The sequence below is a fragment of the Lissotriton vulgaris genome, chromosome 5 (assembly GCF_964263255.1).
Source record: "Lissotriton vulgaris chromosome 5, aLisVul1.2, whole genome shotgun sequence".
NCBI classification, from domain to species: domain Eukaryota; kingdom Metazoa; phylum Chordata; class Amphibia; order Caudata; family Salamandridae; genus Lissotriton; species Lissotriton vulgaris.
Genome location: NC_141693.1, coordinates 1469439594 through 1469462881, shown reverse-complemented (window position 1 = coordinate 1469462881; position 23288 = coordinate 1469439594). Strand labels below are relative to the sequence as shown.

Genomic DNA, 23288 nt, shown 5'->3' with positions numbered 1-23288 from the left:
TGATCAGCAACACCCAAGGGGAATTCTGACACAGGAAACTGAGAGAGCTGCTGCGTTCGTACCCTTCTCAGACGCCTGCAAGACCGAACAAAGGCAAGAGGAGGGAGTGACGAGATCGGGTGAACCGGTCTCTGCTGAATCTGCAATTGCTTTGAATCCTGTTTTAAGTACCCCGGCAAGCGAAAGTTCTAATGCGAGAGAAATACCTGCAGTACTATTTTCTGATCAGGACGTTCCGGTTCATGTGCGATACAACCTGCGGCCGAGAAAACATCACGGTGCCTCAGACCCCACCACTAGGAGATAAGGAAAGACTCGATTGAATAGATAGGGTTTGCTAGTTTGCAGGTCTGAGGTACTGAGCGAGACACTGGACTGAACCCGTTGAGAGCTGGAACTTTGATCACTGTGCTCTGTTCAGAATGAAAGACCAACTATTGTGAACGGCCAGGTTGTACAACGGAATCATTCTGACCACCACTCTGTTTTCTTTTCTTTTTTTAATTTTTAAAACCTTTATTTTCAAACAGTGCACACAGCTATTCAGCCTTACATCCCGGAGGCTAGGCAGCAGAGTGGAACGCAGTAAATCAAAGTGCAAGAAACAGTATGTCAGAACGAATGAAGGTTGAGTTTTCAAGTTTTTATAACAAAAAGAAGAAAGAAAGAAAGAAAGATACAGAAAGAGGCGCCAAAACGGGCGCAAGGAAGAAGGCAATGAAACCAATGCACAGTGAGGCGTAATCAATGAGCTGGTCAAGCACAATGACCACTGTAATAATCAGTACAATAGAGATACTAGGAACGTTGGGGGAGGGAAACACAGGAGAACAAGATATCAAACCGTCAGTTGGAATCATAGGCTATGGGGACAAGTGTTCTTCCTGTGGAGCGGATTCTGGAGGTACGCAAATGTCACCCCTGTACTCATTCCAAGCCCCCCATATTTTCTGCTTACCCCTGGCAACGTACACAGTCTTTTCCCGGAACATACACCAATCCATATTGGCCTTCCACTGTACCACCTTCGGGGCCATTGTAGCTCCCCACATCTGTGCGATGTCCCGTTTCGCAACCATATTCCCAAGGGTAAACAACTTCCTATGCACACAACATATCAATTCCGGTACAACGTATTATGAACAAGCAACAATTTGGTTTGGTCCTAGAACATAATATTTCAATTCTTCTGTTTGAGCAATTTTAGTCGTTTATTGCCCAAGAAACCTTACGCCAGCCATATTCCCAAGGGTCACCCAATGGGTCTGGGCCACATTATGATCTGTCGGGCCCCAGATATTCAAGAGGCATCTTCGGGCCTCCGCATGTACTTCCACTCCGGTCACCTCGCTCATAATCATGTGCACTCGCCTCCAGTAGGAAGCTATTGCATTGCATTCCCAAATGATGTGCATGAAGGTGGCGAGAGCACCACAACCACGCCTACAGAGGCCATCAACAGAGTGTCCCATATGTATAAGCCTGGGGCCAGTGACATAGACTCTGTGCAAGATCTTTAGCTGCACCAACCGAAGACGGGAGGAAATAGCGACCTCCTTGGGGGATGATACAGCACATTGCCAGTCTTCATCGTCAATCTCTATCCCGTACCGCACCCACTGATCTCTCACCCCCAGGAGGAGGTCTGTGCGAGCATTGATCAGCTTCTTATATGTCAAGGAGATGGCACTGTCCGGCATGTGGCCATCCAGTACCCTATCCTCCAAGGGAGAACTGTCGGGAGTCACCTCACCCTCCGGCATGGCGGACAATAGTGCATGTCTCAGCTGAGCGTACCGGAAATATTCCGTCTCACCCAGCTGAAACTCTGTCTGTAGTTGGGCAAAAGATTTTACCTCCCCTCGTAGCAGCATGTCCTCCACCCTGGAAATGCCAATCAAGTCCCACTTATCAAAGCCTTTAGTGTGCCATAGTCTGCCCAGTATGTCAGAATCATAGAGTGGGGTCACCTTTGTTAGCCTGCCTTTCCACCCCTGTGCCTTTGTAATCGCTCTCCAGATGTGTACCGCGGTTTTCGTTGGTCCGGACATCCGCCTGTCAAGAGACCTCGTGTACAGTGCCCTATGATATTTCCCGCCACCCAGAAGCCACCGATCCATGGCGTACCCCGGATTGTCCACTGGTCCATATAGGCCATGATTAATGGCTGCCAACTGGGAGGCCCAGTAATATCTTCGCACGTCAGGCAGCACTATCCCCCCATCATACCACGGGAGCGTAAGCTTCGTGATAGCAATGCGGGGCCGACCATCCCAAAGTAGGGCGCGTTGCAAGCTCTCAATCTCACCAAAGTATCGGGCCGGGACCGGGTCTTGAGTGTTTTGCAGGGCATAGAGGAATCTGGGCAAGGACATCATTTTGAACAGCGCCGCGCGCCCAAGCAGAGAAAGCGGAAGTTTACGCCATCCCTCCACGTCTCGCCGGAGGCGAAGAAGAGGGGGAAGCAAATTATTCTCATAGCGCGCTTTGGAGTCAGTGGAGATGTAAATCCCCAAGTATTTGAATCCCCGTCTCGCCACCTGTATGCCGCAGCCTCTCGGGATGCGAGGCGTCCCCTCTTTCAGAACGTACAAATGCGACTTTGACCAGTTAATAACCAAGCCGGAGTACTGACCAAAAAGTCGTAGCACGTCGCAGGCCACAATGAGGGACTTGCAAGGGGAAGTGAGGTACAGAAGGATGTCATCTGCATATAACGACACTCGGTCCTCGAAATCAGGGGACCATCGGATGCCATGTAAGTCAGGGTGGCTGCGTAGCCAGGCCGCCAATGGTTCGAGTGCAAGTGCGAACAGGAGGGGCGACAGAGGACAGCCCTGCCTGGTGCCCCTCTGAAGAACAAAGGGTGTTGAAACTCGACCATTGACCGCTACATTAGCCAGCGGACCGGCGTATAGAAGTTTGACCCACCCTACAAATTCCGGACCGAAACCGAGCTTCGCCAACACTGCCCACAGGTAACTCCATTCAAGGGAGTCAAAAGCCATCGTGGCATCCAACGACGCCAGGACAGCCGGCTCCTCAAGCGTGTGGGCCCTAGCCAGGGCTCCGTGAAGTCTCCGAAGGTTAAGAGCAGTGTTGCGGTGTGGAATAAAGCCCGACTGGTCCGGATGCACTAAGTCGCTGATGACGCCAATCAGTCGGTTGGCGAGCATTTTGACTAGAATCTTAGGCTCCGCGTTTAACAGAGAAATGGGGCGATACGATCGGCACAAATCTCTTGGCTTCCCTTCCTTATGGATAACCACAATGGTGGCCAACCTCTGGTCGTGGGGAAGTATGCCAGCCTCCCGCGCCTCCAGGAACATGTTCCGCAAGTGCGGGGAAACTACTTCCGGTTTGATTTGATGAAAGTTCCACCAGAATACCATTAGGGCCAGGCGCCTTGCCAGACCTTAGGGAGCGAATGGCGAGGGCAACCTCGTCCGCAGTAATGTCCCTGTCCAGATCGTCATGATCCGCCTCCGACAGGCACGGGAGATCAATATCTGCTAGGAGAGCGCACGAGTCGGCCTCAGACCGGTCCGAGACAGAGGAGTAGATGCCCCGAAAGTAATCCGAGAACGGCTCAACGATTGCACTTGGATCAGTGACCAACAAGCCGTCGTCCCCCAACACCTCCGGAACTACGCGACTGGCTCTCTCCTTATCAAGCCAAGCTAGTAGCTTGCCCGCCTTGTCACCGACATCATAAATCCGACCCTGTTCCCTACCCATGACGATAGCAGCGTCGGTGGCAAGATCGCGGTATTCCAGTTGCTTAAGAGAGAGGGTATGGAGCAGCTCGGGCACAGGGCCCGCCTCCAATTGAGAGTCCAACTCCATGATCTCAGCCTCAATGTGCACCATGTCGGCGTCTCTGTTTCTGCGAACGTCCGCTATGAGGGCAAAGGCCTCACCTCGCAAGACCGCCTTAAACGCCTCCCATAAGGTGGCGGCTGATGTAACCGACCCCACATTCTCAGTGAAATAGAGCTCAATAGCCTTGTCCAAGAGTCCACGTGTCTTTGGGTTTCGAAAGTACCACGGGTTGACCACCACAGGCCGCTCTGCAACCACAATGTTAAAATCGAAGGACACCCACACCGGGGAGTGGTCCGAGATGATCATCTATTCTCGAGAGACTACCATGTGCTCCAGAATGAAACGAATATTGGCTTTGGGTGGGATGTAGGAGTCTCCAGCAATCTACCAACCCCATAGTATCAAGGAAGTCGGGCAGCCACAATTGTGAACTACGGAGGTCTCTAGGCGGATGCCTGTCCAAGGTCCCGGAGCAGACCGAATTAAAGTCACCTCCCACAATAAGCAACCCCGCAGGCAGATTCAAAATGGCGCTTCCAAGGTCCTGAAAAGTGTTGTTTTGCAGCCCCGGGGGAACATAAACCGAAACCAGAATCAAGACACGCCCCTCCCACCGCCCTGCGACGGCAGCATACCGCCCCCTCTCGTCCACAACAGTGGAGTCAATCTCGAAAGGGAGAGACGTGCGCACCATAACACCCACCCCCCGGGACCCCGAAGAGAACCCTGAATGTGCCACCATCTTGAAACCCTTCCTGTTGAGCGCCCGGCACGTATTCCCCACCAAGTGTGTCTCCTGTAACAGAACAACATCAGGCATATGTCTTTTGAACAGTTGCAATACCACCCCTCTCTTAATACGATCACCCAAGCCATTAACATTCCAACACAGGACTTTCAATTTCCTACCCCCCATCGTCGTACCTCAAGCCTTCGCCGACCCCCTAAAGACCCCACCGATGCATTAAACGAATCAGAGCATACAACACATTGCCTAAGAGAAAGAAGAAAGAAACAAAGAAAACACACAAAACCACCCCTCACACCACCCCCCACCCTGCACCCTGCACCCCTGCAGTAGACTAAAAAGCCCCCCCAACCAGCAGTGTGCCTGTCGCCCCATAAACTAAGCTACAAGAAGACCCTAGAGGAGAAAGACCATGTAGTCCCCCCCTGCCACCCTCCATGAAAGAAAAAGGATATACCCAATAAAGTGCAATAGCTTGGCATTATTGGTCATAGTCAACAGGCACACCAACCGACAAAGGTAGTGTGATAAGTACTAATCCTGATGATCGGGGCCTCCAGAGGCACCTTCGGAATGTTCCTCCCGTTCCTCGCGTCGGTGCGGCAAAGTGTCCAGCCAGTCACTCGCAGTCTCAGGCATGTCGAAAAACAGAGCGCGGCCATCACGTTCAATACGCAGTTTAGCGGGTAACATCATAGAGTATTTCAGCCCCAAGTCTCTGAGGCGCCGCTTCACTCCTGCAAAACTTTGGCGCCGTCTCTGAACAGCCCTAGTGAAGTCCGGGTAAAAGTTAACATCCGCGTTCTGGAACTTGAGAGGCCCATGTCGCCTCGAAGCCTGGAGGATCGCATCTCGATCTCTAAAGTTGAATAGGCGGGCGATGATGGGTCTCGGTGCAACGCCCGTCTTCGGAGGGCCGCCCGGTATTCTATGGGCCCACTCGACCGAGAAGAAGTGGCTGAGGCCCGCTGGAGCCAGATGAGTCTTAATCAGGTCCTCGACAAAGAGGTCGGCGGACGATTCCTCCGCACCCTCCGGTACCCCAATAATGCGCACATTCTGCCGCCTGGCACGTCCCTCAAAATCCTCCAGCCGCCTTGAGAACAGGTCATTAACCGACCGCAGGTTACGGACCTCCGTTTGCAGGTCCGAGACATCGGTCGTGAGGCTGGCAGTTTTAATATCAAGCGATTTCACTCTATTGTTTGTTTTGCCAAGGTCGGCCCTAATCAAGTTGAGGTCGATCGCCAGGGTGTCCACTTTGTGCGCCAGGACCTCGTGCTGTTTGTGCATCTCAGTTCTGATGCCAGCGATAGCCCCATGATGTCACGGAGAGTGGGCTCCGACCCGTCGGGCGAGCCCGCACGTAGAGAGTCTTTAGATTGAGCGACAAAAGTTGGTGAGGTCCTTTGCTGGGCGTACCGGTCGATCTTGTTGGTCTGAGGTTGGACCGGTTTCCTGCTGGCCCGGTTCGCCGTTCTATCAGGATCACCACTGCCAGCCATGTTGGATCTAGGCAGAACAAAGGGTAGTACTCCAATGTCACTTCAGGCACTCAAGAGAGTGCGGAGCGTAGCCACCACAAATGTCCAGTCAGCAACAGGCCACTCCGCGGCTACGTTCGCTACGCCAGCCGAAACAGGAGGCGCTCACTCAGCATATCGATCATGCCCTGCGTCATCGCAGCCGTCGGCCATCTCCGGAACAATGGTGCGCCCCTGGCACGGATTTCAACACAACATAACTTCGTCAAGGAGTGTCGGATTTGGAAACGGAAATTGGATCCCGTGTCTACGACCACTCGCCAATTAGAATCCACCACCGTGGATCAGGATTTCTTCCAGGATTAATGCGGAGGGTCGGAGTGTCTTCGGAGCCCCGAGCTTACGCGGCCATCTTGCTTGCCCGTGAAGCTCCTCCTCACTCTTTGTTTTCTTGTGATGAACAATAGGAGTCTACCTGTGAGACTCTGACGGACACAGGGAGAAGAACCCTCTGGCAGAACGGACTGCTAGGCCCGAGTTTATTTCTGGACTTTTAGCTAGGAATGTACCCTTTTGGTCGTATTGTACTTGAAGAAGAATTTCCCATTGCACCTCGATACGTACCGTTCTATGAACCAAATGTTTTCAACCTGGACCACGAGGGTCAAAGTAGCCTTTGTGTTGGTTAGAACTGGTATAATCGCTATTTTCATGGGCTTATTCGTATATCTAGAGCATAAATACCCTTTGCAAACATTTTTACCCTTTACTGTGGCACCGCCTGAGCATTTGATGTACACCTTAGCACCCCACAAAGAACGACATCGCCAGACCTATGCTAAAAATGTATTTGTAGAAATGCTTCATCAGACGCACAGTACTACCAACACTACCGACTGCTGGGTTTGTTGGCTTCTGCCTTCTGTTGTGCACAATCATGATCTGTTCCTCTCACTACCCCTGTCCTACTTAGGGAGTTGTGAAGCATGGTTCAAAATGTTTTCCGCCTTGTACAATCATTATATAGAAAATCACAAACATTACACTGCAAAAGATTAAGATATGATCCTAGTATACATCGAGGAGCATCAGGGATTTGACCCACAAGGTAACGGGGGACGGGGATCGTTAGACCCTCAGGCGTGTTTGAATAGGTACATGGAGGTTAGAAACAGTACCTGGTTGCAGGATGAACTCTAGGATTTTAACTATTTTAATGCTTCCCAATATTTCCAGCTTTTTGTTGAATGAAATGTTACAAGCGACCGCATTGTACCCATTCCCATTTTAAATACTTCCTCTGATTTCTGTGTACAGGGGATGGGGCATGTACAGGTTGGTGACAGTCTTTGCAATTATACCTATCGTATGAAGATACCTAGCAGTCCCCCCCTGTTAACGCCACCCAATGTGTACTTCGTATGTGGGGAAAATGCTTACACCGGGTTACCCCGTGTTTGGGCTGGGCACTGCTATCTGTCCTTCCTGTACCCGCCTGTATACATAGCACCGTCCGACTATCACAGAGCACATCGGCTACACTCAGCAAGCGCAGTACCCAATAGGCAACGTAGACAGCTCATCGCCACAGAAGTCGATCAGACTGACACCTCCTTGCAGCAGTTCACGGATTTTAGCAAGGGTTTGGTCCCATTCTGGGGGCCTATATTTAATAGCAGAGAAATAAGAAGGTTGTCCAGAATAGTAGAAAATGTCATTAACATCACTGCTAATATCCTGGCCAATATTACGGTTGAGCTTCAGGCGACCAGGCTTGTTGCGCTCCAAAACCGTTATCTTGGCTGATCGAGGTGGAGCATGCCGAGTGATTGTCAGCTCTTGCTGTGTATATATTCCAGACTCCGCCCAACTTGTACTTTTCCATCTTGGTTAACGGTTTCGAGAATACAACTGTATATATGTGATGTTCTGACAATGTGCCAGCAGTCTTCTTGGCGGACCTCGTGGGGTTAGGTCGCAAGGAGCTCCTCTGGCAGAGTTTGTTTGTTATACTAAACGATTGGACCTTCTACACTGCCAACCGACTGATTATTGGTAATGGGAATGGGATTGGTTGTGAATATAACTCTAATTGGGAGGTGGTAAATATTTTTTCGGTACTTCACCTGGGTGCTTTCCAAGCACAACGCTGCATTGCTGTGAGTTACACAAAGAGAGCAGGAGGAGAGATGCGGGACCAGGCGCAAAGGTACATTATATTTTTTATTTTCAACTAGGTTACCAGTCGCGCGTTGCTGCGATCTCAGAAGAAAGGAAATTTAAGGAAACTTGTTATGCTAACATTCAATTTACATTGTGTCATTTTTATTGAAACTTATTCATTTTAATATGGAAATCATTTTAAAATGTTGTTTTAATTCTGTTTATTTATTTGAGTGCTTGTGGATACATGGTATTTTTTGTTTTTCCGTCTGGTGCGTACACGAATAAATCAGAAGGTTTTCCGACACGTGAGCTGGCCACATACAGTTGTCCATGTGAGAAGCACAGATTCTCCAAATCTAGTCCACACACTTGCAGCGATTGTCCTTGTGCTTTGTTGATGGTCATTGCAAAAGCGAGTCGCACCGTAAACTGTAAACGTTCAGTATTGGAAAGATTAGGAGGGCCCTGGGGTGCCGATATTTAACAATGTTTTTTTTTTTGCCAGAAACCTTCGCGTGAGTGTACTCAACAACTTCCCAAAGTTTCAAGGTGATCGGATGAATAGTGTAGTAATGTATAAAGGACAAACAGACATACTTTCGTTTTTATATATATAGAAGATATGTGCCACCCATAACTTTGTCGCCATTACGTCTCACGCGACCCCCGCCATTACACCCCACAAGAGCGCGACCAGCCCGGTCACCCACAAGCCATGCCATCCGCCAACAACAGCACAGACAAGGGAAGGGAAGGAGGGTCGGAGGAAGGCAAAGGGGGGAGAAGTACCCGAGGGAGCCAGCTAGAATAAAACCCCCCTGGTAGAGTACTTAAAGAGAAAGAAAAAGCAGCGCCTAAAATTGCGTCCAAGCTCCAGGAATCCCATAGCAGCTGACCAATCAGAAGCAAGTGACCCACAAGAAGCAAGCAAAATAGAGTGACAATGAAGCCAACTAATGGTAAGCAATAGGTGGCACATTTACAGAAAATATTGTCTTATGCTGTCTTAGGCAACACCTAATAAATAAGAGTAAAATAGTATTTTTATGGCATTGCTCAGTATCCTGCAAAGTCCATCACCGCATAGGTCGTGAGACAAAGCGATCTCCAAAATCCATCTTCTGGCTGAAAAAGCTGACTCGGCAATAAACAGCGTAGTGGTCTGCCGTCAGACGACTCCTCCCAGGTGGGCAAGACGTGCAGACCGTGGGTCCCTGCTAGTCTTTCCTAGGCTAGTTATACATTTGTTATTTTTTACTGTTCACTAAATTGCTTCCGTGAAGAACGAATGTGCAATTATAGGGCATACTTGAATTTCTGATTCAAGGACCAGCTTCTTTACACTTATTTTTTGTTGTATAAGTCCATGAATTAAATAAGTATTTAGGAAATATCTTAACCTTGTCTTTGAACAACAGAATTAACGTTAAATATTTGTAACTTATTCTCCATTGATTCTTAAGCCAAACAAAAACATCGCTGCCTAGAAAGTAATGAGAACGTTCTTACCTGCAATGTCCCAGAGCTGGAGCCGGACTGTCTCGGAACTAGACCATTGCAAAACCTTCAGGGCAAAATCCACTGCAAAGAAGAAAGAAGGGGAAAGGTCAGGCAAGAAATAGACATATAATGAATTCAACAAAGAAGAATCTAGAGAAAGAAGAGGGTGCACGAAAAAAATGTAAAAGGGAGGAATTAAAATAGAATGGTAGACTCAACAAGAAGGGAATTAAAAAAAAAATGCAAACGAAAGGGTTTTTGGAAGGGAAGGAAAACCAAGTTGAAGTGTTGCAGAAATGGGCGAGTTGACTGGGCTGGTGACCAGTAGGGATATGAATTCAGGAGGACAGAGGTTAAGGGTAAAGGCCAGCAGGTGAGGTCATGTGTGCGTGTGTGTGGAAAGGGCTAAGAATGGCGTTTTGGTTTCCAGTGGGGGAGGAGGTGTAGTAGAATGGCTTGTGAGGCCCACAAGGGCAGAGATCTTTTAGGCAGGAGCAGCCTAGAAGGGAGAAGGAAGACTATCCTTGAACTTGAGGCTAGGGAAAGGATGTTGTAGCTGGTGGAGCACAGGGCAGCAAGAGGGTGCCTACCTGAAGGGAAAAAGCAGTCTAGAGCAGCTTTTCTGGCATTGCAGGTGCCAATAGGATTATTGGTGGATTTCCCTCACTACGAGCTTTGTGATTGGCTAGGGATGGAGAAATGCGGGGTACGTGGATAGTGAGGATTGGATAGCTCCGACAACCTGGAATTAGATGCAACTGATCTGTATTATGACGAGGAAGCGAAGGAGCAACTAGAAAGACAAATTGGCAAATGAATGGCAAAGGATATGCAGGGATTTTGAGTGGCAAGAGGAAGGTGTTTAGCAATAAGGAGCCGATGGGTTGAGGCTAATGCTAAAGTATTTTGGTGCCTTACAGAAACGAAGTATAAAGCCAGATGGCAAAAAGGGAAAGGAGAGTAGTGGGTCGCCAAACAAAAAGAAACAGTGGATGAAGTGGACCTGGCAGGGCTTGGAGGAAGCTAGCAACAAGTTGCGAAAAATTATGGTTAACAACCTAGGAGGAAGCTCTTATGGTGTAGGACTCATTGTTTTTTTTCCTACTCCTCACAGTCAGATTCTTCTTGGCAGTGACGGGTGGGGTTGAGGGGGGGGGGAGGGGCATTGCACAGTCTATCTTAAATAGAGCAAACAGTGTAATGTCCTTCCTCCGATGGCCCCCTACTCTGTGGGTCCGTCAGAGGAAGTATTCCGCAAATTAAGTCAACAGGGGCTCTGAAAAAGCACACTTAAATCGGCAAAAAACAAAGGAATGGTCATCTGGTGATCAAAGAGGGGCATAAGTGATTAAGGTACAACATTTTTTTTAATGAGATATTTTTATTGTTTTTTCAACAGAAATTAAACATAATAAACATGACAGGAAGCGTACAACCAGCCCCGACTTCGTGTCCACATGTCAACACAAGGATGTTCAGATCAATTCCTTAAGCCCAAAGTAGTCTTACCAAATGCTACATATCTTGCAATGTTTGTGAGGGCAACTCTGTGCTGCATACACTAGTTCTTCTATCTCAGCACACCAATCCATAGTCTGTTGCCAGGCGTGCAAGTCTGGTGTGGTAGTGGAGATCCAATTCGGGACTATATTTTGCTTGGTGAGCAGAGTTCCCAGACCCACCAAATACCTCTTTGAGCGCTAGAAAGCCTACCCACGTCCTACAGCAATCCTAGCAGAGCAACTCAGGGTAAGCAATCCACTGGCTTTCCCCATACCACAACAGAACACTCCGGAGTCGGGACCAGTACCCGTGTATGATGGGTCATGCCCAGACAGGAGGGCATATCAGAGTTGTAGGAATTTGAACAACAGGGAGCGAAGTAACTGGAAGTCAACGTGCAAGTCTGTGATACCCGCCATGCATGGCCTAAACATAAAATATTGATCAGGTGCTACTTCCCGAACCCCGCCAAGCTGGCCACCTGGCGGAACTGTGTGCCCCTCCAAAGGGGGTCTGGAGAGTGACCCTGCTCCCCACCCAGTCCATCTTGCACCCGACTTCAAAACTCCAAATACAAGTTTAGTCAGGTCTGAGAGAGAAGGTGGGTGCGGGGAAATCGGCGACCCATGCAAGCGGTCTACAATGAGATAAAGGAAGCTTAATCTACTAAGAGGTATACGGTCCTGCCAGCCATTGTCCTGCATAGCGCCCGTAAGTGGGAGCAATAAGCACTTGGGATAGTTAACCAGCAGGCTGGAGGCCTGGCACTAGAGATCAAGCATGCGTTGCGCTCTAGGGCACTCGAATGCAGGGTCACTCAGGAATACAGGAATAGCGTTATCTTTGGTGTAGAAAGAAATACGATCCTCCTCAATTTCATCCCCCAACTGGAATTCTTGCAATTGAGCATCGCAGCACACTCATGTCACCAGAGATTTGACCGCAAGAGTGAAAAGAAGGGGTGATAAGGGACAACCCTACCTGGTGCCCAGCTGAATTAGGATCACCCGCGAAAAGACTGTTTACTTGAATCCTAGCCATGGGCCAGGCACAAAGAGTTAACACATAGGAGATAATGCAAGGGCCAAAGCCTAAACGAACAAGCATGTCCCAGAGAAATTCCCAATCAAGGGAAACTGAAGTCTTTTTGAAGCCTATGAGGAGAAAGGCGTTAGACACCAGCAGCAGCTAATGATATGCCACCACTGCTTGTATCCTGCGTATATAGTGGCATGTGCAGCGGCGTGGCATACACTTGCGTTGATTGAGATAGACTAGTGTGTACATGAACCGGAGAAGACAGCTAGCTGGAAATTTGTCAAAAATTGTACGCTCCGGATTAACAAGGGAGATCGGGCGATAGAGCATGAATGACAACTATTTTCTCCTCTTTCAAATCTGCTGGGCCGTGGCCTGTGGCTATAGAGCGCTAATAAATGGGGCAACAGGACTCCCAGAATTTCTTGTAATATCCGACGGGGAAGCCATCTGGTCCCGGAATCTTGCTGGGGTTCATTTCCGAGGGGGCTTTGTCAACCTATGCAAGAGTAATCAGTTAGTCTAGATTGGCTGCATCTGCCATCAAAAGAGTGCACAACAGCAAGTCCTCTATTACAGGGGAAGAGCTTTTGCGCGGCAGCCGAGCATATAAAGTACGATACTAGTCGGCGAACACTGAAGCAACCAGGGCCTCAGTAGCCAGTTCCCGCTTGGGTACCGGACATTAGGCACTACCCAGTCCACTAGACCGCTAGTTGTCAGCCAGTACAGAAACTTGCTCGATTTATAACCCCAGCAAAGACCCTACTCTTGGAGGCCACCCAGAACAAACTCGCCTAGTCATTGGCAGAGCTGTCGCAGAGGAAGCCTATCGAGCGCTAATGGCCGCGGTTCAGTCTTTTCTACAGAGGAGCACTGTTCTGCCAGTGCTATGTGGGCTTCCAACCCCTCAATCGGAGGTGATCTCTGCTGGTCCTGGGCTCGGAAATGTGTGGAGGGACCCCCTGCATGAATGCCTTGCCGGCAGCCCAAAGGGTACCCAGGGAGTCCACTGAATCTACGTTGAGCTCCAGAAAGACACTGAGTTCCTGCAACGCACTGAGGCATCAAATCAGTCACTCCCTCAGCTACCTCCGCCCAGGTAAATAGTAACTGGGGCAATGTCTGAAATGCCCATAGGGAGGATTTCCGACCACATGGTACGAAGCAGGTCAGGGGCAGGCATGAAAACAATCGATGCATGACCTGGTTTTCTATGCCACAGAAGTGTAAGCATGCATGCTAGGATTCCAGGTGCGCCAATCATCGCAAAGACCAAGGCAGGAAGCCCACCCGGAGACAGGAAGCCCGGGCCGAATACTATTCAAGGCCCTCAAGCAGTCAATATCAGAAGACATAGTCATATTAAACCCTCACCCACTATGGTGATACCACTGGAGAGGCCTGACAACACCTCTCTCACTGAATTGAGCATAGGACCCAACAGTTGGGTAGCAACAGGGACACTGCAAATTAAGGGCCTGCCCATTGACCGCCCCCTCTACCGCAACCTATCTGCCTTGTGGGCTGGTCACACTACGAGTAACCACTATTGGCAACCGTTTGTGGATCAGGATGGCTACCTACTAGCCCTAATATAGCTGGCAAAGTATACCCAATCTTAGCCATAGTGTCCCAGAAAGGGCATCGGGAACCGGGAGGCATGTTGTTTCGCAAAACCCAACACTGCACTCCTGCTTGAAGCAGTCATTTAAAACGCTGACACTCCACATCATTAGTTTAAGAGCCATCAGGTTCAGGACTGGAAATACAGGTCTGGGCAATACCCACTCGGGCATTCTCAGGAAAGGAGAGCCTTGGAATAGTATAAAACAGGAGCAAACATGTCCAAACTGGCAAAACCACCACAAACCAATGTGCCAGCATGCCTCCACCCAAACACTTCCACCCCTGAAGAATCTATTCCCCCATAAAATAAAAGTCACAGACATTGAAAAACCAACTTTTGGAGCGAAACAACCTATATCTCCTGCCCCCCCGGAAAAACTCAAAGAGGATCTGATGCTGCTGGTACATTGATACAGTTGAATCCTAAGGGTAGCCATGGGAGCCACGTCAGGCCCAAAGCCGCCACCTCCCCTTCCCCCTCGAAGCAGAAATCAAGGCCATCAAGCCTGAAAAGGGCCGTCAGCAACAGCAGCCCCATCATCATTGTTCCGCAAGGGACTGTGAGCGTGAGTGGTGGGAGACCCACCAACCCTTATTCATCATTTGTGGGAACACGGTCGTCTGCAGGTCCCACCATTAGCGGTCTTCTAAAGGGGTTGTTCCCCCATGGAGGGAACGAGTGCCTGCACACGAGCCAGTTCTACGGTTCCCTTTCCCATGTGGCCTCAGAAGTGTGAAAAAAAAAAAAGAAGGACTTAGATGTGTGAATCACTCGGAGGTGGGCTGAGAAGAGAAGTTCATCGCACACAGATTTTGCTTAACAGCTTTGACGGATTTGCGATGACGCTGCACTAGACTAGTATAGTCGGGAAAGATTAGGATCTTGGTGGACAAAGTTTGTAAAGGCCAGCTCGCAAGCATAACGGAGGACGTATTCGTCCCAAATCACCATGCTATTTATTCATTTATTTAGAGTTTTATAGAGCGCAAACCAGACCTGTGAGGTTATCAGAGGGCTTTACAGTATAGATAGGAGGTAAACAAAGGACTTTGGGGGGGGGGGAGGGGTACAGTTAGGATAAAAACAGGGAAATACATTGTACAAAGCTATGAGGTGCCGTAGTCAGATGAGCCACCTCCGATCTCCGATTTCAACGTGAACACAAAGTCCTCTAGATCCAAGAGGTGTCCCTCAGAGCAAGGTTTGTGACACTTTGTGACATTGCGAAGGCCCTGGAGTGACATTCACTCTGACTTCTCCAATCCTAGTCTTCAAAGCGGACTGGGAGGCCTGGATAGCTAGAAGGATGTCCATGATGTTCGGTTGGGCTGCCAGTGAGGAAGGGGTAGTTTCCACAGTGTCCTGCTTCGATGCAGGGGGGGCACGGGCTGTGTATTTATCAATCCTGAGTTGATGCCCCATTCCCCAGAGCAGCATCAGTGCACAGTCCTGGTCACTAAGTGGAAGAGGACTAGCTTGCACCGGGCCGCGGCCACCCCCATGGCAGCACGAGCAGTCAGATCCCACTGCGCTGTCCATGGGTGAAAGACGTGACCCACTACACCCAGAAATCACCCCCTCAGGCCTGGTTGCGGAGGAGGCAGAAAGAGTTATGTTTGGCCTTCGGGCCTTCAGTGATGCTGAAGTCTACAGGTTGGTTTGTCTGGGAGTCCCCAACCAGGCCACCGTGTCCCAGGTTAAATGGGTAAGGGAGACAAAGAAAAAGTGGGGGCAGGGGGGCCAGAGGGGTGAATAGGGGCGAAATACCAGTCTGCGACCCTGCTGACTTCCACCCAGACCCAACACAGGCGATATGTCACAAGACTCTGATGCCTTGCAGAGACAGCCATGCTGATGCAAGCTCCTATGGCCATCAGAGGCCAGAGCAATGAACCTCGAGGTGCACAAGTCCGAATTTACTCCCTGGCAATTGGGGCCTCGCAGAACCACCCAGCTGCTGGGAAGTCCGTGTGTGAGAGGGGGGGGGGGCAGTCGCAACAGTTTAGCAGCTTTCTACAGGCCTCGTGCCTGTCCATCGGGAGAACCGTGGCTTGGGTCACAGCCCGAGAAGGCACCCCAGGAATGCCAAATGTGTGCTGTGCTGTGCTGCACTGCACTGCGGCATAGGTCCGGACCACTCTTCATCCCCACTACAGCCCTGTGGGGAGCAGACAGCACCAACAGGATCCGAACCCCCAAGGGAAGGCTAACAGACCCCCTTGTCGGGGTGAAAACTGGTGCCAGCAGCAAGATGAATGAGGAGTCTCAACCGGGGAGCCGAGAGCTCACGGAGTGACATCTGCCGACTTGGCCACGCCCCCAAGGATACACCATTTTATGTTAAAACCTACAACAGAATATCAACAGATATTAATGACGATCCTCACAACACCTTTAAATCTTAACTGGACTATGGATAGGTGAATTCTTAAACCGAATTTCTGAGAACGTGGCACATCTATGTGCTGCCCAAGGTCCATAAATACTTACAAGAGGGCCCTATGAGGCCAACTGTAGCAGTTGACTCCATCTAAGTATCTTTGGGCAAAATCTTAGATCACTTTCTACTACAATTGGGGGCCAAAATGCTCTTCTGTTAAAAAGAGAATGGAGATTTCCTAAGGAAACTATACAACAAATTTTTCACACATACTGTGCATACTAAAGGTGAATTCTCTATTTACATCAATTCCACAAAAGGAAGATATTGAAACTGTTGAATGATCAATCTTTCAGACCAATCTTGAGAAGTAAATGTGATATTACTAATGGAGATACTTAATAAAGTTTTAACGCTTGTAAAGCAAATGGTACAGATTCTTTATAGGTCAAGGACACTCCAATGGCCTTTGGCGCAACACCAGCCAATGAAAATGTATGTACACATTCAAGACTGTACTCATCTACAACACAAGAGAATGGAAAAATGGTCTAAGGTTACATTTAGAATAGGTTTCTGATATTTAGGACTCAGAAAGCAAGAAAATACATACAAAGGGCCAGATGTAGGTAATTCATATTTACAGACTCTTAAATACCAAATTTTACCGATTCGGTATTTAAGAGTCGGTAAATATGAAGGGGGGAGATTTAGGTAATTCCAAATTGAGAATTACCGAATCGGTAGGATTCGGTATTTTCCGATTCGGTAAATACCAAATCGGTATTGCCCATTGATTCCTATGGGCCCTGAAGCCCATAGGAATCAATAGGCAATACCGATTCGGTATTTACCGAATCGGTAAATACCGAATCCTGCAAGGGTGCAGGGGGTGTCACTTTGACACCCTCTAGCACCCCAATTCCGGACTTGTGTGCCATGTGGCACACAGACATGCCCTAAGGGCATGTCTGTGTGTCACATTGCACAGGTGTGCATGCACAGATGTGCATGCACACCTGAATTCGGTATTTTACCACCCAATTGGATTGGGTGGTAAAATACCGAATCTGTAAGGCCTTTGGGACTCAGAAGAGTCCCACCTACATCTGGGTTTTACCGAATCGGTAAAATTACCGATTCGGTATTTTACAGAATCGGTAAATTTACTGATTCAGTAAATTTACCGAATCTGCAAAATGATGCCCCTACATCCCAATCACCAAATACCGGTCGGTAACTGCCAAATTCGGCCGTTACCGACCAGTATTTGGGCTCCTACATCTGGCCCAAAATCTCAAAGAAATGCCCACTAACATCAAATTCACCCACACATTAAGTCAATGCCAGATACAATCAAGCTGGGGATAGAGTCCAGACTAGACTATCACTCATAAACCAACAAACACATGAACACTCGGCCACCAGTCATAAGAATTTGATATTGAACATTAGCCTGTTCTAACTGTACTCTGCCCTGTGGATGTATGCTGCTGTAACACAATAGTTGGTATGTCAATAAAAAATGGTTTAAAAAAAAAAAAAAAAAAAAAAAAAAAAAAAAGGAAGAAGATGATAAACCAACAGACAGAAATAGGATATTGCATTTTGGCAGTTTTCACGATTGGTCACTCAAAGTACATTTGCCATTCTTTCAGTTTACAAGAGTTAAAAGGACAACCACCAATGACAACTATGTTAAGAGAAAACAAATACTGAAACAAAAGTTCAATGACAGAGGATAAACAGGTGAAATACTGAGAAAAAAACAAAATAACAGATTGAAAAAAATAGAGAGAGTTCACTTGCTTGAAGAAAAGTGAATACACTTCTAGACGACCAGTATTTTAAAGCAAATTTGTGATGCAAATCGAGAAAAAAACAAAAAACAGGCGGTAAATCCACAAACTTTAGGAAGTGGTAAAAGAAGACAAGGAATTGAAAACATTATTTCCTGGTAGACCACTTTTTGTTTTCTCGAAAAGTGCAAATATCAACCACATAGTTCTCAACACACAAAAAAAAAAGAATTGCTTCATAAAAAAGGAGCAGGGCTTTAACCACACCTAAATTGCAGTCAATACAAGAATTTAATAAAAGATAATGTAGAGCTTCCTCCGCAAATAGGAGACAAAAAAAACAAAATAAAGGATACATCGAATTGCAACTCCACCGGCTGCATATATTTTTTAAGTGTCCTTGCTTTGGATATGGTGCAAACCGAAAGGAAACGGAGAAACACATTGAAAGAGCACAATGTTAGCCAACTGAGATCCAAGATTTTTTAGGTCAATTACACTACAAACCCACATGCCCTGAATTGAACTTTAAAGTTAAACACTTGCATACCTAGAACAAGTGACGCTTAATAATCCAGAATACTTTAAAGGGTCATATCAACGAAGAAACAAAGGCAGCTTCACACTAATCACACCGCTTAACCATGCAAGTGATCTAATCTTTATGGTAAGCTATAAACCTTGAATGCCCCGGTTGGACATTAAAAAAATATCGATATGTACCAACTTATAAAAATATATCAACACATCAATGCCATTTTCGGATGCCCAGACCATTTAGGAAAACAAAATGTTATTAAAAAAAATCTTTCTATTAAAAACCAAGAGGAATTCCAGTGCTGAAGCCACAGAACTTGAGGTCTACAAGAGGACAACAGCGTCAGGAGAAAGAGTACAGCAGGTTCATCTGTGAACAATTAGATTAATGAAACACTTAGCCAGATTCATCATTGAAAATTGCGCTCGCAAAGGGCCAGATTCTGAGAATCTGGCCCTTTGCAAGCGCAATTTTTGCATTTGGGATTCATCATTCGCAATTTTTGGCCGCTATTTACCGCGAAGTCTGACTTCGTGGTAAATAGCGAAAACTTAGAAAAATGCACTTTAGTGCATTTTTCTAAGTTGTATGTTACACACACACACGTCCTTTGGACATGTGTGTGCGCGCAACATCAGTCTACATTTTCATTTTAGGGGTGCTACAAGGTGTCTTTGGACACCCCTAGCACCTTGAAATCGCATCCTTATTTGCGATTAGCCCATAGGAATGAATGGGGAGTTATTCCTTATTTGCGATTAGCAATTTGCTAATCGCAAATAAGGAAGCTGTAGGAATTGCAATTTAGTTTGCGATTCCTATATGAATCGCGTTTTGCAAGTCCTTAATAGCGATTCCTTAATAATCGCTATTAAGGACTCGCAAAACGGGACAATGATGAACCTGGCTGTTTGTTCCGGACATGGTCTCCGTACAACGTGTGCACGAGCGTAATGAACATAAAAACAACAAAATGGCGCGGCCAGCCACAATAAAACGTTTTGTTTACCAGAAGTTTAACTTGACTTTGGATTTATGAACAAAGCCTTCATTTTTTCTCAAATCACTAAAGCACAGTTCATAACAAAGTTAATATATTAACAGGACCTTACCAACGAGCAAACAGTAATGTCAATAACTGAAATGGCCAACTTTTCTTTGCCAGTGCAGAGTTTGTGTTTTCGTATAATTCAAGAACGAAGGCAATTGAACATAATTACGGTATCTATTATTTGGCAAGAGTAACACTTGTGTAGTTATAAGGGATTTGTATAATAATATTTCTGAAAATCAATAACTGGAAGTTATTGTCAATGAATAAAAGGTGTATTTTTTAACAAACGTTGTTCAAAGTGGATTCACTAAAACAGACAACTGCTGAGCCATGAGAGCTTGAGATTTCTCGTCTCATTAAATTAACATCCTGTGAAACAAGGAAAGTCAGATATGATCATACACAGAACTGTGAAAATAAATTTGAATTGTACTTACTGTGAAGTCAGTTGTATCTTTTCCCTATGTTTAGGGAAAAAGTTCATTTTTAAGTTACTTTTTAAAACAAATGGGAGATATGGATTGTTGGTATATTAAAAAGGTGTCTGTTTTCAATGGTTTTGAGCATATTTGTATGCAGTGCAAATGCTAGATAAATTGGAGATAAGTGTCTATTGTTGACGTGTCTCTCCTGCAGACTATTAACACGTTAACCGATCAACAACTTTCCAATTTCATGCAACGTAATCTTGTGGCACCTAGCAAGTCTGAGGGTAGCCAGGAGATGAGGGTTTCCTTTTTGTCATCCTGAACTGTTAAATCCTTCTCTGGTTGCCTCCTGTTTGGAACACCCATCTTAATCTCACCTCACGCCTTTATCTGCCGCTTTCCCCCAGGTAGCCCGCCACCTGCCTTTCTGCACCAATTGAAACCTTTCCATAGGCTGCATAACTTATCTTCATCTCCTTCTGCACCCCTGTGACTCTTTCTTACAACATGCTGAAAAAAAGTGTGCTCTATTGAGACAGACTAGGGAATCAACGCTGAAATTTTGATTTTTAAGGCCTACTTTCCAGTGATATACTTCACGTTCATGTATCAGAAAGTCTCCTCTCAGTATTATTGCCAGCTGAAGTTGGTATCGGCTTCAGAGGACACAGAGAACATTTATTCAGATTGAGTCTGAGTCCACCTAGGTACTCGAACTTTGTTAGTTTGGACATTACATCTGGCAGTCTGGCAATGGAATCTTTCTGATAAATCACCTGATCATCAGCATACAGGGATATCGCATTGTTGGAAATCTTCAATTTCTGCAGGGATACAACAAATTTTTTGATAAGATGATTATTTGCTGGCTACAGAAATCTCTTCATTTCACCCTTGCTATCCAGTGGCAAAGTGCTTGTGCTCTCCTTTCAACATGATACAGTTGGCAGACCCCTGATCGGCATATTTAACATACATATAGGTCCTCAATATATAGTACCCATAGGGTACACAGGGCCTCTAAGCTAAACGCAACCGCGGGCTGCAGTAGTCATTGTGCCACCCACTGCAATGACAAGGCAAACATGACTGCAGGCCTGCCAGCACCAGGCTGGCTGTGCAGGTTTACAACTGCAAACTCGACAAGTCTAAATTACCCCTTTTGACAACCCTAATACTCATAAATATTAATGTCACCCCAAGTAAGCCCTGCTGTCCATTAAGGCAGGGTGCATGGTATTTGATAGTAGGACAGGTAAAAGTTTAATAGTAAACGTGTCCTTACAGGAAAAAAGGCCCAAAAGGATAGAGGACCAGGGTTAGCTGTTCCTTAGGAAAGCTTTGGGAAACAAGATAATGTTTTATAAATGTTATCTTCACTCAGGAAACAGAAATATTTCTATGATTTTATGAGTTAAATTCCAATTTAATGGTAAAATCAAATGTTGTCTATTACAGAAAAAATACTTTAGAAAAATTACCTTTCGCCTCCCTGAAGCTTCTAAAACCATTCACTGTCTTTCAACTGTCACCTGGCAGCTCATACACCCCCCTACCGAGGTAAGAACGGCTCCAATGATCAAATAATAGGTTCAGATGGGTAATCTCTGCCAAATCAGATCATGAGCACAACATGTTCAAATATGCAGTGAGGGCTGGGGAGATCCTTTTTTTACATTAAAGTGTCAGAACCTGCATGAATGCCACTTCCTGCTTGACAAGTCTGCTGGGGTTTTTCATATGACAATTGGGGGGTTCTTCAAAGAGGCCTTCCCCGTCACAGGAAAATGTGAGCCGACACTTGGGCAGGGCCCTTCTGTTGTCTTCCCAGCCAGTAAGAGCCCAATTCCAGTGTCACAGTGTTTGACAAGTCTGCTCGATTTACACAATGTTAAGGGCACACTTCAAAGGAGGGAAGCAGAAGGGAACAACAAGTTGAGCGTTTTCTCGGTCTGGTTACCGAAAGCTGAGGTTTGTTAGACCAGACTTCTGTGCTGCGGTCACTGTGGGTGCAGGGACTGCGTCAAACTGGATTTTGCTATTGGATGTGGGAGCACACTGTGAAGATCATAGTTACACTCCCCACACATGCACCCAGCCATCAGAGCACAATATTAATGTGGCTAAAGACATTGGCCAACTTGAAAATGCCCACAAATGGGAACTGTTAGCCCAGGGAAACTTTACCCCATTGGTCAGGGCATCTACAGTGATAATTCCAACCCATTAGCTCATACCAGGCATACGTGTGGCACACCCAGCCACCCACTTCAGAAAACTCCTGGACCCAAAGAAGATCAAAGGAGGACTGAACCTTCTGTCTACAACCTGAGAAGAACCCAGAAGGGCTGAACCTCCTCCCCTCTTGTACCCAGGGCAAAGAAGTGTACTGCAAGGGTCATACGGCTGACCTCTTGTTAAAGCCAGAAGTACACAAAAAGCTACAAGGGGCCTTTTCCTGCAACAGCCCAGCTGACTAGTGACAACTGGTCCCTGCTGTGGCCTCTGCCTGCCGAGTGTGCTCCTGTGGTGGATTGGGACTTAAAGGACTATGGTCAGGAGGTAAAATCTCCGGCAGAGTACACAGTACCTATCAATTGCCCCCTCCACCCCTTGCGTATCTTTTTTAGTTCAGGCTTAGTGAGATGTGTTTCTTGGAGTGCTATGTGCATTTTCCTGTGCTTCAGAAATGTGTGTAACCTGTACTTTTTTAGTTGGAGAGCCCATTGATCTAATAATCCTTGTAATAAAATTCTATATGTCTTTCACATTCAAATGGGATGGGCTGTGAAGCTAGGAGCTATACCTATCCCCTCAGATATTATTCTGAGGCCTGGGTTAAGAAGCCCTGCTTCCTATTAATGGAGGGATGCAGGGCATGTTCCTTATTACAGAGGCATGTTACCTTTGCTGTTGTATCCAACCACCCCTTTACCTTCACTAATTAGCCTTGGTCTGGTAACCGTTCTCCCATCTCCCTCTGAAAAGTCTATTTTTAATGAAAACATACAGGGTACCTAGGGCATCGTAGTCATTCTGATTTGCCACTCCTAAGGGCACTCTTGAGCTTCACGTTAGCACTTCTCTCTATTTGGCTTTTCTACCAAGAAAAAAGTAGGGCAACTACCATCATATATATATTTTTTTATCACCCTTCAGTCTTCTCCTTAAGCCCCATAAAACAGATATTACTGC

The 23288-nt window shown here is 46.9% G+C and overlaps 1 protein-coding gene across 2 annotated transcripts in view; it reads right to left on the bottom strand.

Annotated features, from left to right (window-relative positions):
• RAB29 (RAB29, member RAS oncogene family) overlaps nt 1-23288 on the bottom strand; it is a 230229-nt gene that overhangs the window by 64873 nt on the left and 142068 nt on the right. For both annotated transcript variants that reach the window (XM_086923429.1, XM_086923430.1), the window contains exon 2: nt 9733-9804. In XM_086923429.1, coding sequence (XP_086779555.1) covers nt 9733-9804 — 72 coding nt within the window. The remainder of the gene's footprint in view (nt 1-9732; nt 9805-23288) is intronic.